At 44.7% G+C, this 17500-nt stretch overlaps 1 protein-coding gene across 1 annotated transcript in view; it reads right to left on the bottom strand.

The window, feature by feature from the left end:
* The window catches only part of LOC121841138 (ephrin-A3-like), a 147026-nt gene that overhangs the window by 27914 nt on the left and 101612 nt on the right, over positions 1 to 17500 (bottom strand). Inside the window, exons 2-3 of the mRNA XM_042307559.1 lie at positions 10798 to 11081; positions 9598 to 9663 (exon numbers count right to left, since the gene is read on the bottom strand). Coding sequence (XP_042163493.1) covers positions 9598 to 9663; positions 10798 to 11081 — 350 coding nt within the window. The remainder of the gene's footprint in view (positions 1 to 9597; positions 9664 to 10797; positions 11082 to 17500) is intronic.

Raw genomic sequence — 17500 nt, 5'->3', positions numbered from 1 at the left:
AGAAACAGAGAGACAGAAACAGAGACAGAAACAGAGAGACAGACAGAGACAGAAACAGAAACAGAGAGACAGAAACAGAGACAGAAACAGGGAGACAGAGACAGAAACAGAGAGACAGAAACAGAGACAGAAACAGAGAGACAGAGAACAGAGAGACAGAAACAGAGGACAGAGACAGAGAGACAGAAACAGGGAGACAGAGACAGAAACAGAGAGACAGAGACAGAAAGAGAAGACAGAGAGACAGAGAGACAGAAACAGAAACAGAAACAGAGAGACAGAGACAGAAGACAGAGAGAGACAGAGACAGAAACAGAAACAGAAGGACAGAGAACAGAAACAGAGAGACAGAAACAGAGACAGAAACAGAGAGACAGAAAGAGACAGAAACAGAGAGACAGAGACAGAAACACAGAACAGAGACAGAAACAGAGAGACAGAAACAGAAACAGATGAGACAGAGACAGAAACAGAAACAGAGAGACAGAGACAGAACAGAAACAGAGAGAGACAGAAACAGAGAGACAGAGACAGAGACAGAGAGACAGAGACAGAGACAGAAACAGAGAGACAGACAGAGACAGAAACAGAGAGACAGACACAGAGAGACAGAAACAGAGAGACAGAAACAGAGAGACAGAAACAGAGAGACAGAGAGACAGAAACAGAGAGACAGAGACAGAGACAGAAACAGAGAGACAGAGACAGAGAACAGAGAGACAGAGACAGAGAGACAGAAGACAGAGAGACAGAGAGAGAGAGAGACAGAAAAACAGAGAGACAGAGACAGAGAGACAGAAACAGAGAGACAGAGACAGAAACAGGGAAGACAGAGAACAGAAACAGAAACAGAGAGACAGACAGAGAGAGACAGAAACAGAGAGACAGAGAGACAGAGACAGAAACAGAGAGAGAGACAGAGAGAGAGAAACAGAGAGACAGAGACAGAGACAGAAACAGAGAGACAGAGAGACAGAAACAGAGAGACAGAGACAGAGACAGAAACAGAGACAGAGACAGAAACAGAGAGACAGAGACAGAGAACAGAAACAGAGAGACAGAAACAGAAGACAGAAACAGAGAGACAGAAACAGAAACAGAGAGACAGAGAACAGAAACAGAGACAGAGACAGAGAGAGAGACAGAAACAGAGAGAGAGAGACAGAAACAGAGAGACAGAGAGACAGAAACAGAGAGACAGAAACAGAGAACAGAGACAGAAGAAACAGAGACAGAAACAGAAACAGAAACAGAGACAGAAACAGAGAGAAGACAGAGACAGACAGAGAGACAGAAGACAGAGACAGAAACAGAGAGACAGAGACAGAGAAGAAACAGAGAGACAGAGACAGAGACAGAAACAGAGAGAGACAGAGACAGAAACAGAGAAGACAGAGACAGAAACAGAGACAGAGAGACAGAGACAGAGAGACAGAAACAGAGAGACAGAAACAGAGACAGAGACAGAAACAGAGAGACAGAGACAGAGACAGAAACAGAGAGACAGAGACAGAGAGACAGAAACAGAGAGACAGAGACAGAGAGACAGAAACAGAGAAGGACAGAGAGACAGAAACAGAGAGACAGAGACAGAGACAGAAACAGAAACAGAGACAGAAACAGAAGAACAGAGACAGAAACAGAGAGACAGAAAGAAACAGAGAGACAGAAACAGAGAGACAGAAACAGAGAGAGAGACAGAAACAGAGACAGAAACAGAGAGAGAGAAACAGAGAGACAGAAACAGAGAGACAGAAACAGAGAGACAGAGACAGAGAGACAGAAACAGAGAAGACAGAGACAGAGACAGAAACAGAGAGAAACAGAGACAGAGAGACAGAAGACAGAGAGACAGAAACAGAGAGACAGAGACAGAAACAGAGAGACAGAAACAGAAACAGAGAGAAACAGAGAGACAGAAACAGAGACAGAAACAGAAACAGAAACAGAGAGACAGAGGGACAGACAGAAAACAGAGAGACAGAACAGAGAGACAGAAACAGAGAGACAGAGACAGAGAGAGACAGAAACAGAGAGACAGAGACAGAGAGACAGAAACAGAGGACAGAACAGAGAGACAGAAACAGAGAGACAGAACAGAGACAGAAACAGAGACAGAGAGAGAGAGAGACAGAAACAGAGAGAAGAAACAGAGAGAAACAGAAACAGAGAGACAGAAACAGAGACAGAAACAGAAACAGAGACAGAGACAGAAACAGAGACAGAAACAGAGACAGAAACAGAAACAGAGAGACAGAGACAGAAACAGAGAGACAGAGACAGAAACAGAAACAGAGACAGAAACAGAGACAGAAACAGAGAGACAGAAACAGAGAGACAGAAACAGAGAGACAGAGAGACAGAGACAGAAGACAGAGAGACAGAGACAGAGACAGAGAGACAGAGACAAGAGAGACAGAAACAGAGAGACAGAGACAGAAACAGACGAGACAGAGACAGAAACAGAGAGACAGAGAGACAGAAACAGAGAGACAGAGACAGAGACAGAAACAGAGAGACAGAGACAGAAACAGAGACAGAGACAGAGAGACAGAAACAGAGAGACAGAAACAGAGAGACAGAAACAGAGAGACAGAAACAGAGAGACAGAGAGACAGAAACAGAGAGACAGAGAGACAGAGACAGAAACAGAGAGACAGAAACAGAAACAGAGAGACAGAGACAGAAACAGAGAGACAGAGAGACAGAAACAGAGACAGAAACAGAGAGACAGAGACAGAAACAGAGAGACAGAGAGACAGAAACAGAGACAGACAGAGACAGAAACAGAGAGACAGAAACAGAGACAGAAACAGAGAGACAGAAACAGAGAGAGAAACAGAAAGACAGAGAGACAGAAACAGAAACAGAAGACAGAGACAGAAACAGAGAGACAGAGACAGAAACAGAGAGACAGAGACAGAAACAGAAACAGAGAGACAGAAACAGAAACAGAAACAGAGAGACAGAGACAGAAACAGAAACAGAGAGACAGAGACAGAAACAGAAACAGAGAGACAGAGAGACAGAAACAGGGACAGACAGAAACAGAAACAGAGACAGAAACAGAGAGAGAGAACAGAGACAGAGACAGAAACAGAGAACAGAAACAGAGAGACAGAGACAGAGAGACAGAAACAGAGACAGAGAGACAGAAACAGAGACAGAAACAGAGAGACAGAGACAGAGACAGAAACAGAGAGACAGAGACAGAGACAGAAACAGAGAGACAGAAACAGAGAGACAGAAACAGAGAGACAGAGACAGAAGACAGAAACAGAGAGAAACAGAGAGACAGAGAGACAGAAACAGAGACAGAGAACAGAAACAGAGAGACAGAAACAGAGACAGAAACAGAGACAGAAACAGAGAGACAGAGACAGAAACAGAAACAGAGACAGAGAACAGAGACAGAGACAGAAACAGAGAGAGAGACAGAAACAGAGACAGAAACAGAGAGACAGAAACAGAGACAGAAACAGAGAGAGGAAACAGAGACAGAGACAGAAACAGAGACAGAAACAGAAACAGAAACAGAGAGACAGAGACAGAAACAGAGAACAGAAACAGAGAGACAGAAACAGAAACAGAGAGACAGAGACAGAAACAGAAGACAGAAACAGAGACAGAAACAGAGAGACAGAAACAGAGAGACAGAGACAGAAACAGAGAGACAGAGACAGAGAACAGAAACAGAGAGACAGAGGACAGAGACAGAGACAGAAACAGAGAGAGACAGAGACAGAGAGACAGAAACAGAGAGACAGAGACAGAGACAGAAACAGAGAGAGAAACAGAGAGACAGAAACAGAAACAGAGACAGAAACAGAGAACAGAAACAGAGAGACAGAGAGACAGAGACAGAGACAGAAACAGAGAGACAGAGACACAGAGACAGAGACAGAAACAGAAAGAAACAGAGACAGAGACAGAAGACAGAGAGACAGAGACAGAGACAGAAACAGAAGACAGAGACAGAAACAGAGAAGACAGAGACAGAAACAGAAACAGAGAGACAGAGACAGAAACAGAAGACAGAGAGACAGAAACAGAAACAGAGAGACAGAGAGACAGAAACAGAGAGACAGAAACAGAGAGAAACAGAAACAGAGAGACAGAAACAGAGAGACAGAAGAGACAGAGACAGAAACAGAAACAGAAAGAGACAGAAACAGAGAGACAGAAACAGAGAGAGAGAGAGAAACAGAGAGACAGAGACAGAGAGACAGAGAGACAGAGACAGAGACAGAAACAGAGAGACAGAGACAGAAGAAACAGAGAGACAGAGACAGAGACAGAAACAGAGAGACAGAAACAGAGAGACAGAAACAGAGAGACAGAGACAGAAACAGAGAGACAGAGACAGAGACAGAAACAGAGAGACAGAGAGAGAGAAACAGAAACAGAGAGACAGAGAGACAGAAACAGAGAGACAGAAACAGAGAACAGAGAGACAGAGAGAGAGACAGAAGACAGAGAGAGACAGAAACAGAGAGACAGAAACAGAGAGACAGACAGAGACAGAGACAGAAACAGAGAGACAGAGAGACAGAACAGAGAGACAGAGACAGAAACAGGGAGACAGAGACAGAAACAGAAACAGAGAGACAGAAACAGAAACAGGGGAGACAGAGACAGAAACAGAAACAGAGGACAGAGAGACAGAAACAGAAACAGAAACAGAGAGACAGAAACAGAGAAGACAGAAACAGAAACAGAGAGACAGAGAGACAGAAACAGAGAAGAACAGAGAGACAGAAACAGAAACAGAAACAGAAAGGACAGAGACAGAGACAGAAACAGAGAGACAGAGACAGAGACAGAAACAGAGAGAAACAGAGACAGAGACAGAAACAGAGAGACAGAGACAGAGAGACAGAAACAGGGAGACAGAAACAGAAACAGAAACAGAGAGACAGAGACAGAAACAGAAACAGAGAGACAGAGACAGAAACAGAAACAGAGAGACAGAGACAGAAACAGAGAGACAGAAACAGAGAGACAGAAACAGAGAGACAGAGAAACAGAGAGACAGAAACAGAGAGACAGAAACAGAGCGACAGAGAAACAGAAAGACAGAGAGACAGAAACAGAAAGACAGAGAGACAGAGACAGAAACAGAAACAGAAAGACAGAGAGACAGAAACAGAAAGACAGAGAGACAGAGACAGAAACAGAAACAGAGAGACAGAGACAGAAACAGAAACAGAGAGACAGAAACAGAGAGACAGAAACAGAGAGACAGAAACAGAGAGACAGAGACAGAAGACAGAAACAGAGACAGAAACAGAGAGACAGAACAGAGACACAGAAACAGAGAGACAGAGACAGAAACAGAGGAAGAACAGAGAGACAGAAACAGAAACAGAGACAGAGACACAGAGAGACAGAAACAGAGACAGAGACAGAAACAGAGAGACAGAGACAGAGAGACAGAGACAGAGACAGAAAAGAGAAACAGAGACAGAGACAGAAACAGAAACAGAGAGACAGAGAGAGAGACAGAAACAGAGAGACAGAGACAGAGACAGAGAGACAGAAACAGAGAGACAGAGACAGACAGAAGACAGAGAGAGAGACAGAGACAGAGAGACAGAAACAGAGACAGAAACAGAAGAGATAGAGACAGAGACAGAAACAGAAACAGGAAACAGAGACAGAAACAGAGAGACAGAGACAGAAACAGAAACAGAGAGACAGAGACAGAAACAGAGAAGAACAGAGACAGAAACAGAAACAGAGAGACAGAGAGACAGAGACAGAAACAGAGAGACAGAGACAGACACACAAAAACAGAGAGACAGAGACAGAGAGACAGAAAGGACAGAGACAGAAACAGAAACAGAGACAGACAGAGACAGAAACAGAAACAGAGAGACAGAAACAGAAACAGAGAGACAGAGACAGAGACAGAGAGGACAGAGACAGAGACAGAAACAGAGAGACAGAGACAGAGACAGACAGAAACAGAGACAGAAACAGAGAAGACAGAGACAGAGACAGAAACAGAGAGACAGAGACAGAGACAGAAACAGAGAGGACAGAGACAGAAACAGAGAGGACAGAGACAGAGACAGAAACAGAGGACAGAGACAGAAACAGGGAGGACAGAGACAGAGAGACAGAAACAGGGAGGACAGAGACAGAGACAGAAACAGAGAGACAGAGACAGAAACAGAGAGACAGAGACAGAGAGACAGACACAGGGAGACAGAGACAGAGACAGAAACAGGGGAGGACAGAGACAGAAACAGGGAAGGACAGAGACAGAAACAGAGATGCACAGAGACAGAAACAGAAACAGGGGAGGACAGAGACAGAAACAGAAACAGGGGAGGACAGAGACAGAAACAGGAAGGACAGAAACAGAAACAGAGGACAGAAACAGAAACAGGGAAGGACAGAAACAGAAACAGAAACAGGGGAGACAGAGACAGAAACAGAAACAGGGAGGACAGAGACAGAAACAGGGAAGACAGAAACAGAAACAGGGAAGGACAGAGACAGAAACAGGGAAGGACAGAGACAGAAACAGAAACAGGGGAGGACAGAGACAGAAACAGGGAAGAACAGAGACAGAGACAGAAACAGGGGAGGACAGAGACAGAGACAGGGAAGGACAGAGACAGAAACAGGGGAGGATAGAGACAGAGACAGAAACAGGGAAGGACAGAGACAGAGACAGGGAAGGACAGATACAGAAATAGGGAAGGACAGAGACAGAAACAGGGTAGGACAGAGACAGAGACAGAATCAGCCAGTGCTTGTGAGGAATGGTTTGTATGTGGAATAAGAGAGGGAGAGAGAGGAAGGGAGAGTGATAGAGAGAGAGAGAGGGAGTTTGTGTCTCTGTTGTTGTCCCCTGATTGCAGATAAGTACATCCACAGCATACAGGATGCAAAGAGTGTGTGTGTAGAGAGAGGGAGAGAGTATGTGTAGGGAGAGAGAGAGGGAGAGAGATAGTTGAGAGGACTGGCTCGTTGAACTACAGGATCAAAGCTGAACTAGAGAGAGGTGACCACACATTGGAATAAATGAATTCTGACTGAGCGAAATAGGGGGGAGGGGAGGGAAGGAGGGGGAGGGATGTGTTCATTTTCAATGTTAGCTTTGGTTCTCTCCTCTGAGCAGTACTGTTAGAGTGCCTACTGTATCTGTGAGGTAAGAGAGAGAACCAGTGGCTGGAGGAGAAGTAGATCTGTACTCTACTTTGAGAGAAATGCTGCAAGGGAAACTCAGCAGAGTATAAAGAGCTGTGCATGTTTTAGAGAGAGATAGAGAGAGAGAGGGTAGGAGAGAGAGATAGAGAGAGAGATAGAGAGAGAGATAGAGAGAGAGAGAGAGAGAGGGTAGGAGAGAGAGATAGAGAGAGATAGAGAGAGAGATAGAGAGAGAGAGGGAGGGTAGGAGAGAGAGATAGAGAGAGATAGAGAGAGAGAGGGTAGGAGAGAGAGATAGAGAGAGATAGAGAGAGAGATAGAGAGAGAGAGGGAGGGTAGGAGAGAGAGATAGAGAGAGATAGAGAGAGAGATAGAGAGAGAGAGAGAGAGAGGGAGGGTAGGAGAGAGAGATAGAGAGAGAGATAGAGAGAGAGATAGAGGGTAGGAGATAGAGAGAGAGAGAGGGTAGGAGAGAGAGATAGAGAGAGAGATAGAGAGAGAGATAGAGGGTAGGAGATAGAGAGAGAGAGAGGGTAGGAGAGAGAGATAGAGAGAGAGATAGAGAGAGAGGGGGGGTGGGAGTAGTAGAATAATTTTGCACGCCCAATTTTTCAGTTTTTGATTTGTTAAAAAAGTTTGAAATATCCAATAAATGTCATTCCACTTCATGATTGTGTCCCACTTGTTTGTGATTCTTCACACAAAAAATACAGTTTTATATCTTTATGTTTGAAGCCTGAAATGTGGCAAAAGGTCGCAAAGTTCAAGGGGGCCGAATACTTTCGCAAGGCACTGTATATATCAACGAATTGGCGCGGGCACTAGAAAAGTCTGCAGCACCCGGCCTCCCCCTGCTAGAATCCGAAGTCAAATGTCTGCTGTTTGCTGATGATCTGGTGCTTCTGTCCCCAACCAAGGAGGGCCTACAGCAGCACCTAGATCTTCTGCACAGATTCTGTCAGACCTGGGCCCTGACAGTAAATCTCAGTAAGACCAAAATAATGGTGTTCCAAAAAAGGTCCAGTCACCAGGACCACAAATACAAATTCCATCTAGACACTGTTGCCCTAGAGCACACAAAAAACTATACATACCTTGGCCTAAACATCAGCGCCACAGGTAACTTCCACAAAGCTGTGAATGATCTCAGAGACAAGGCAAGAAGGGCATTCTATGCCATCAAAAAGAACATAAATTTCAAAATACCAATTAAGATTTGGCTAAAAATACTTGAATCAGTCATAGAGCGCATTGCCCTTTATGGTTGTGAGGTCTGGGGTCCGCTCACCAACCAAGACTTCACAAAATGGGACAAACACCAAATTGAGACTCTGCACGCAGAATTCTGCAAAAATATCCTCCGTGTACAACGTAAAACACCAAATAATGCATGCAGAGCAGAATTAGGCCGATACCCACTAATTATCAAAATCCAGAAAAGAGCCTTTAAATTCTACAACCACCTAAAGGAAGCGATTCCCAAACCTTCCATAACAAAGCCATCACCTACAGAGAGATGAACCTGGAGAAGAGTGCCCTAAGCAAGCTGGTCCTGGGGCTCTGTTCACAAACACAAACACACCCTACAGAGCCCCAGGACAACACCACAATTAGACCCAACCAAATCATGAGAAAACAAAAAGATAATTACTTGACACATTGGAAATAATTAACAAAAAAACAGAGCAAACTAGAATGCTATTTGGCCCTACACAGAGAGTACACAGCGGAAGAATACCTGACCACTGTGACTGACCCAAAATTAAGGAAAGCTTTGACTATGTACAGACTCAGTGAGCATAGCCTTGCTATTGAGAAAGGCCGCCGTAGGCAGACATGGCTCTCAAAAAATCAAATTTTGAAAAACTCCCATATCTACTGGGTGAAATTCCACAGTGTGCCATCACAGCAGCAAGATTTGTGACCTGTTGCCACAAGAAAAGGGCAACCAGTGAAGAACAAACACCATTGTAAATTACAACCCATATTTATGCTTATTTATTTTCCCTTGTGTACTTTAACCATTTGTACATTATTACAACACTGTATATATATATATATATATATATATGACATTTGTAATGTATTTATTGTTTTGAAATTTCTGTATGTGTAATGTTTACTGTCAATTTTTATTGTTTATTTCACTTTTGTATATTATCTACCCCACTTGCTTTGGCAATGTTAACACATGTTTCCCATGCTAATAAAGCCCCTTGAATTAAATTGAGAGAGAGAGAGAGAGAGAGAGAGAGAAAGAGTAGTAGAGAGAGAATGTGGGAGCGAGAGAGAGACAGAGAGAGAGAGAGAGAGAGAGAGAAAGGGAGAGTGTGGTGTTTGTGTGTGTGTGTGTGTGTGTGTGTGTGTGTGTGTGTGTGTGTGTGTGTGTGTGTGTGTGTGTGTGTGTGTGTGTGTGTGTGTGTGTGTGTGCCTCACCTGTGGAGCAGCAGACATAAACTCTCAGTCTGAGGCAGCTGCGACCGTGGTGATGAGTGGGTGTAGCTGTTTACAAACAAACATTTAATAAACCAGAAAGATTCAAACATGCCACCAGCGTGCACACATGATGATGGCATTTAGGACACCACTAGAACTGACACAGTAGTACTCCTCACCCATGGTATGTGGTAGTGTTGTACTGTAGCAATAGTATAGTAGAAGTATTATATTAGTAGTAATATAGTAATAATACCAATACACACAAATGTGTATTTCATAGTGGTATATGATAGTTGAATAGAAGTTGTATATTAAAGTACTGGCAATATCTATACTCACAGACATATGTATACTCCTGGCCCACGTGGTAGTAGTATGATAGTAGTATAGTAGTATACTCAAAGATATAGTAATACTCCTGGCCCAAGTGGTAGCATGATAGTAGTATAGTAGTATACTCACATACGTAGTAATACTCCTGGCCCACGTGGTAGTGGTAGTAGTATGATAGTAGTATAGTAGTATACTCACAGATGTAGTAATACTCCTGACCCACGTGGTAGTGGTAGTAGTATGATAGTAGTATAGTAGTATACTCACAGATGAAGTAATACTCCTGGCCCACGTGGTAGTGGTAGTAGTATGATAGTTGTATAGTAGTATACTCACAGATGTAGTAATACTCCTGACCCATGTGGTAGTGGTAGTAGTATAGTAGTATACTCACAGATGTAGTAATACTCCTGACCCATGTGGTAGTAGTATGATAGTAGTATAGTAGTATACTCACAGATGTAGTAATACTCCTGACCCACGTGGTAGTGGTAGTAGTATAGTAGTATACTCACAGATGTAGTAATACTCCTGACCCACATGGTAGTGGTAGTAGTATAGTAGTATAGTCACAGATGTAGTAATACTCCTGACCCACGTGGTAGTGGTAGTAGTATGATAGTTGTATAGTAGTATACTCACAGATGTAGTAATAGTCCTGACCCACGTGGTAGTGGTAGTAGTATAGTAGTATACTCACAGATGTAGTAATACTCCTGACCCACGTGGTAGTGGTAGTAGTATGGTAGTATACTCACAGATGTATGACCCACGTGGTAGTGGTAGTAGTATAGTAGTATACTCACAGATGTAGTAATACTCCTGACCCACGTGGTAGTGGTAGTAGTATAGTAGTATACTCACAGATGTAGTAATACTCCTGACCCACGTGGAACTCGTAGCCCAGGGAGAAGGCGCTGTAGCGTTGGAACTTCTCTGAGAACTTGATTGGTGCGTGGGGGCGGTTACACTCCCACCTCTTGAAGCCCAGCTGGGGGTCACAGGTCCTGTAACCACGGTAGCTGACCATGTAGAGGATGTACTGCTCCCCGGTGCCCACCACGCGCTGGCTGTCATTGTAGTGGGGACAGTAGATGTCCAGGTAGTCATTCACGTTCACCTGCACCGTGTAGCCCTCCCTACGCAGACTGGAGAGACACAGCAGAGGAGAGGTGGGACGTTAGGAGCAATCATCTAATCAATCAATCAGTATGTAAATCTATCAATCAACCAAGCAATCAATCAGTATGTCTATCTCTCCATCTGTGTGTATGTATAGAGAAACATCCCCAAGCTGACTCTGGGCAGGGCTGTCACTGCAGGATTCTGTTGTCAAGTCAGAGTCAAGTTAGGTGTCATGTTTATAACCAGAGTCACACTCTTCACTCTCTATCCTCCTGACCAATCATTCCCTGTTACACAGTCTTGCCTCCTGACCAATCACACCCTGTTACACACAGTCCTGCCTCCTGACCAATCACAACCTGTTACAGAGTCCTGCCTCCTGACCAATCACACCCTGTTACACACAGTCCTGCCTCCTGACCAATCACAACCTGTTACAGAGTCCTGCCTCCTGACCACTCACACCCTGTTACACAGTCCTGCCTCCCGACCAATCACACCCTGTTAACCTGTTTTGGGTAGGGGGCAGCATTTTCACTTTTGGATAAATAGCATGACCAAACTGAACTGCCTCCTACTCTGTCCCAGATCCTAATATATGCATATTATATTTAGTATTGGATAGAAAACACTCTGAAGTTTCTAAAACTGTTTGAATGATGTCTGTGAGTATAACAGAACTTATTTAGCAGGCGAAACCCCGAGGACAAACCATCCAGATGTTTTTTTAGGAACTGTCTTTTCAATATGTTTTCATGGGAAATCCAGAATTCGACTTTCCTGCAGTTCCTACCGCTTCTACTGGATGTCACCAGTTTGTAGAAATTGGTTGAGGTTTTTCCTTTGTGTAATGAAGAAGTACCATAGCTCAGAACGAACGTCACTTCATGTGTACCTTTTGATAGAGGCGCGTAACCAGAAAAGTAGCGTCAGTTTGTTTTGCTCCTGTATTGAACACAAATCATCCCGTCTTCAATTTGATCGATTATATACGTTTAGAAATACCTGAAGTTGTATTACAAAAGTAGTTTTAAATGTTTTGGCAAAGTTTACAGGTAACTTTTGAGAAATTTTGTAGTGACGTTGAGTAAGTTGGAAGCGGTGACATTTTGGATATATATCGACGGAATTAATCGAACAAAAGGCCCATTTGTGATGTTTATGGGACATATTGGAGTGCCAACAGAAGAAGCTTGTCAAAGGTAAGGCATGATTTATATTTTTATTTCTGCGTTGTGTCGCGCCTGCAGAGCTGAAATATGCTACTCTCATTGTTTACTGTTGTTCTATCATCAGATAATAGCATCTTATTCTTTCGCCGAAAAGCCTTTTTGAAATCTGACATGTTGGCTGGATTCACAACGAGTGTAGCGTTAATTTGCTATCTTGCATGTGTAATTTAATGAAAGTTTGATTTTTATAGAAATGTATTTGATTTTGGAGCTCTGCATTTTCCCTGGCTATTGGCCATGTGGGACGCAAGCGTCCCGCCTACCCCAGGGAGGTTAAACAGTCCTGCCTCCTGACCAATCCCACCCTGTTAAACAGTCCTGCCTCCTGACATAGAGATCTCAGACATGTGAGTGTGTGTTCACTACAAGTGATAGTGTGACTGACTGTGTTTTTGCTTGAGTTTGTGTCTCTGTTGTTGTCCCCTGATTGCAGATAAGTACATCCACAGCATACAGGATGCAAAGAGTGTGTGTGTAGAGAGAGGGAGAGAGTATGTGTAGGGAGAGAGAGAGGGAGAGAGAGAGGGAGAGAGAGTGTGTGGAGAAAGAGGGAGGTTAGAGAGAGTGTGGAGAGGGAGTAAGAGTGTGTGGAGAGAGAGGGAGAGAGAGCATGTGGAGAGAGAGGGAGAGGCAGAGAGAGAGTGTGGAGAGGGAGTAAGTGTGTGGAGAGAGAGGGAGAGAGAGAGAGTGTGGAGAGGGAGTAAGTGTGTGGAGAGAGAGGGAGAGGGAGAGAGAGAGTGTGTGGAGAGAGAGGGAGGAGAGAGAGAGAGGATAGAGAGAGAGAGGATAGAGAGAGAGTGTGTGGAGAGAGAGGGAGGAGAGAGAGAGAGGATAGAGAGAGAGAGAGTGTTGAGAGAGAAATGGAGAGAGACTGTGTTGCCATAGAGCACACAAAAACTAGACACACCTTGGCCTAAACATCAGCGCCACAGGTAACTTCCACAAAGCTGTGAACGATCTGAGAGACAAGGCAAGAAGGGCCTTTTACGCCATCAAAAGGAACGTACAATTCGACATACCAATGAGGATCTGGCTAAAACAAACTGCCTTTTATGGTTGTGAAGTCTGGGGTCCGCTCACCAACGAAGAATTCACAAAATGGGACAAATATCAAATTGAGACTCTGCAGGCAGAATTCTGCTAAAATGTACGATGTAAAACATCAAGTAATGCATATAGAGAATTAGGCCGATACCCACTAATGATCAAAATCCAGAAAAGAGCCGTTAAATTCTACAACCACCTACAAATAAGCGATTCCCAAACCTTCCATAACAAAGCCATCACCTACAGAGAGATGAACCTGGAGAAGAGTGCCCTAAGCAAGCTGGTCCTGGGGCTCTGTTCACAAACACAAACACACCCTACAGAGCCCCAGGACAACACCACAATTAGACCCAACCAAATCATGAGAAAACAAAAAGATAATTACTTGATACAATGGAATGAATTAACAAAAACACAGAGCAAACTAGAATGCTATTTGGCCCTAAACAGAGAGTACACAGCGGCAGAATACCTGTCCACTGTGACTGACCCAAACTTAAGGAAAGCTTTGACTATGTACAGACTCAGTGAGCATAGCCTTGCCATTGAGAAAAGCCACAGTAGGCAGACATGGCTCTCAAGAGAAGACAGGCTATGTGCACACTGCCCACAAAATGAGGTGGAAACTGAGCTGCACTTCCTAACCTCCTGCCCAATGTATGACCATATTAGAGAGATATATTTCCCTCAGATTACACAGATCCACAAAGAATTCAAAAACAAATCCAATTTTGATAAACTCCCATATCTACTGGGTGAAATTCCACAGTGTGCATCACAGCAGCAAGATTTGTGACCTGTTGCCACAAGAAAAGGGCAACCAGTGAAGAACAAACACCATTGTAAATACAACCCATATTTGTGTTGATTTATTTTCCCTTTTGTACTTTAACCATTTGCATATAATATATATACAATATGACATTTGAAATATATTCATTCTTCTGTGAGTGTAATGTTTACTGTTCATTTTTATTGTTTATTTCACGTTTGTTTATTATCTACTTCACTTGCTTTGGCGACGTAAAAACATGTTTCCCATGATAATAAAGCCCTTAAATTCAAAGTGAAATAGAATTAAGTGTGTGTAGAGAGAGGTATTGAATTGATTATGAATTGAATTAAGTGTGTGTAGAGAGAGGTATTGAATTGATTATGAATTGAATTAAGTGTGTGTAGAGAGAGGTATTGAATTGATGTTGAATTGAATTGAGTGTGTGTAGAGAGATTGAGGTACAGAGAGAGTGTGTGAGGAGAGAGAGGTATTGAAGAGGAACAGAGCCAGACTCAAGGACCCCAGGGTCACAAACTAGCTTTCAGAGTGTCAGAGGAGCTCTGGACCCTACACACACACACACACGGTGTCAGAGGAGCTCTGGACCCCCCCCACACACACACACACCACTTGCCCCTATATATCCACAGCTCGTATATCAACGTTAACACAACGTCGCACACACATCACATGTCAACATTCAAGCGACGTTCCCCAAGCTCATATATCAGCATCACTCCTAAAAAGACTCTGGCTGACAGGGAGAGGTGGGCCGTGTGTGTGTGTGTGTGCGTGTGTGTGTGTGTGTGACAGGAGGAGATGGATTCTTCCATGACATGAAAAGCTCTTATTTTTCTCCTCAGCTCAAAAACAAGCCCCTCCCTGTCTGTGTGACCAAGAGAAGCTGCACAGTTCTAAATCATCCCACACACACACACACACACACACACACACACACACACACACACACACACACACACACACACACACACACACACACACACACACACACACACACACAAACACAGAAACACATAAAGGCCATATGAATTCACAAGGGGTCAGCAGAGTGACACTGCAATCTCCAGCTCCCCTCTGGCCCTCCTTCTCTCCATCTCGCTTCTATTTCACCTCTCTCCATTACTCTCCCCCCATCTCTCCATTACTCTCCCCTCCTTCTCTCCATTACTCTCCCCCATCTCTCCATTACTCTCCCTCCTTCTCTCCATTACTCTCCCCTCCATCTCTCTCTCTCCATTACTCTCCCCTCCTTCTCTCCCTCTCTCTCATTACTCTCCCCTCCTTCTCTCTCTCTCACCACTCTCCCTCCATCTCTCTCTCTCTCTCCATCACTCTCCCTCCATCTCTCTCTCTCCATCACTCTCCCATCCATCTCTCTCTCTCCATTACTCTCCCCTCCTTCTCTCTCTCCACCACTCTCCCCTCCATCTCTCTCTCTCTCTCCAATCACTCTCCCCTCCTTCTCTCTCTCTCCACCACTCTCCCCTCCATCTCTCTCTCTCCATCACTCTCCCCTCCATCTCTCTCTCTCTCCATTACTCTCCCCTCCTTCTCTCTCTCCACCACTCTCCCCTCCATCTCTCTCTCTTTCTCTCCATCACTCTCCCTCCATCTCTCTCTCTCCACCACTCTCCCTCCATCTCTCTCTCTCTCTCTCTCTCGCTCTCTCCATCTCTCTCCTCCTTCTCTCCATCTCGCTTCTATTTCACCTCTCTCCATCACTCTCCCTCCATCTCTCTCTCTCTCTCCATCACTCTCCCTCCATCTCTCTCTCTCTCCATTACTCTCCCCTCCTTCTCTCTCTCCACCACTCTCCCCTCCATCTCTCTCTCTCTCCATCACTCTCTCCTCCTTCTCTCCATCTCGCTTCTATTTCACCTCTCTCCATCACTCTCCCTCCATCTCTCTCTCTCTCCATCACTCTCCCCTCCTTCTCTCCATCTCGCTTCTATTTCACCTCTCTCCATCACTCTCCCCTCCATCTCTCTCTCTCTCATCACTCTCCCCTCCATCTCTCTCTCTCTCCATCACTCTCCGCTCCTTCTCTCCATCTCGCTTCTATTTCACCTCTCTCCACCACTCTCCCCTCCATCTCTCTCTCTGTCTCTCTCCATCACTCTCCCCTCCTTCTCTCCATCTTGCTTCTATTTCACCTCTCCCAATCACTCTCCCCTCCATCTCTCTCTCTCTCTCCATCACACTCCCCTCCATCTCGCTTCTATTTCACCTCTTTCCATCACTCTCCCCTCCATCTCTCTCTCTCTCCATTACTCCCCCTCCTTCTCTCCATCTCGCTTCTATTTCACCTCTCTCCATCACTCTCCACTCCATCTCTCTCTCTCCATCACTCTCCCCTCCATCTCTCTCTCTCTCCATCACTCTCCCCTCCTTCTCTCCATCTCGCTTCTATTTCACCTCTCTCCATCACTCTCCCCTCCATCCCTCTCTCTCCATCACTCTTTCATTCCATCTCTTCACTGTTTTTTTCTCCCCTTTTCTCCCCTCTTCATCTCTCTCTCTCTCTCTCTTTCTCTCTCTCTCTCCATCTCTCTCCCTCCATCTATCGCTCTCTCTCTCTCTCTCTCTCTTCCTATCACTCTCTCAGTTCTAGGTCACGTCTCCAGGGAGATTATTATTCAATTATTGAATGAAGATCAAAATGCTGCTCCAACGTCTCCCTCTCTCTCCATCACTCCTTCACGCTTCCTCTCCATCCCTCCCTAATCTCCTCTTTTCCTTCATTAATGCCTCCTCTTTCAGTCCTCTTCTCCTCCTTTCCCTTTCTATCCCTCTCTCTCGTGTATATGAGGGGAGAAGATACACATCTCCCTGCCATCCTCTATTCTCTTACACTCTCTCTCCCATTCTCACTCTTTTTCTCGTTACATCACTTCGTTCCCTCCAGTACTCTTGCAATTCTGAGAGGAAGAGAAAAAAAATCATAAAACGCTTCAAGGGAACTATATTTATATAGAGGGAGGAAAGGAGAGAGGGAGGAGAGTGGTAAAGGGTTGTTGCACCAGGGAGCCATGGATGCAAATGGAGTGAGAGCACAGAGAGAGAGAGAGAGAGAGAGAGAGAGAGACAGAGAGAGCAGAGAGAGAGAGCAAGAGAGAGAGACAGAGAGACAGAGAGAGAGAGAGAGAGAGAGAGAGAGACAGAGAGAGAGAGAGAGAGACAGAGAGAGAGAGAAATGAGAGAGAGAATGAGAGAGGGAAAGAAAGATGAGAGCGAGAGCAGAGAGAGGGAGAGGGAGGGGGAGAGGGAGAGAGAGAGAGAGAGAGAGGGGAAAGAAAGATGGAGAGAGAGAATGAGAGAGAGAGAGAGTGAGAGAGAGAGCGAGAGGGAGGGAGAGAGAGGGGGAGAG

This window comes from Oncorhynchus tshawytscha, linkage group LG03 (assembly GCF_018296145.1).
Source record: "Oncorhynchus tshawytscha isolate Ot180627B linkage group LG03, Otsh_v2.0, whole genome shotgun sequence".
NCBI lineage: Eukaryota > Metazoa > Chordata > Actinopteri > Salmoniformes > Salmonidae > Oncorhynchus > Oncorhynchus tshawytscha.
Note: the sequence above shows the minus strand (reverse complement) of the source record. Positions and strands in the feature narration are given on the sequence as shown.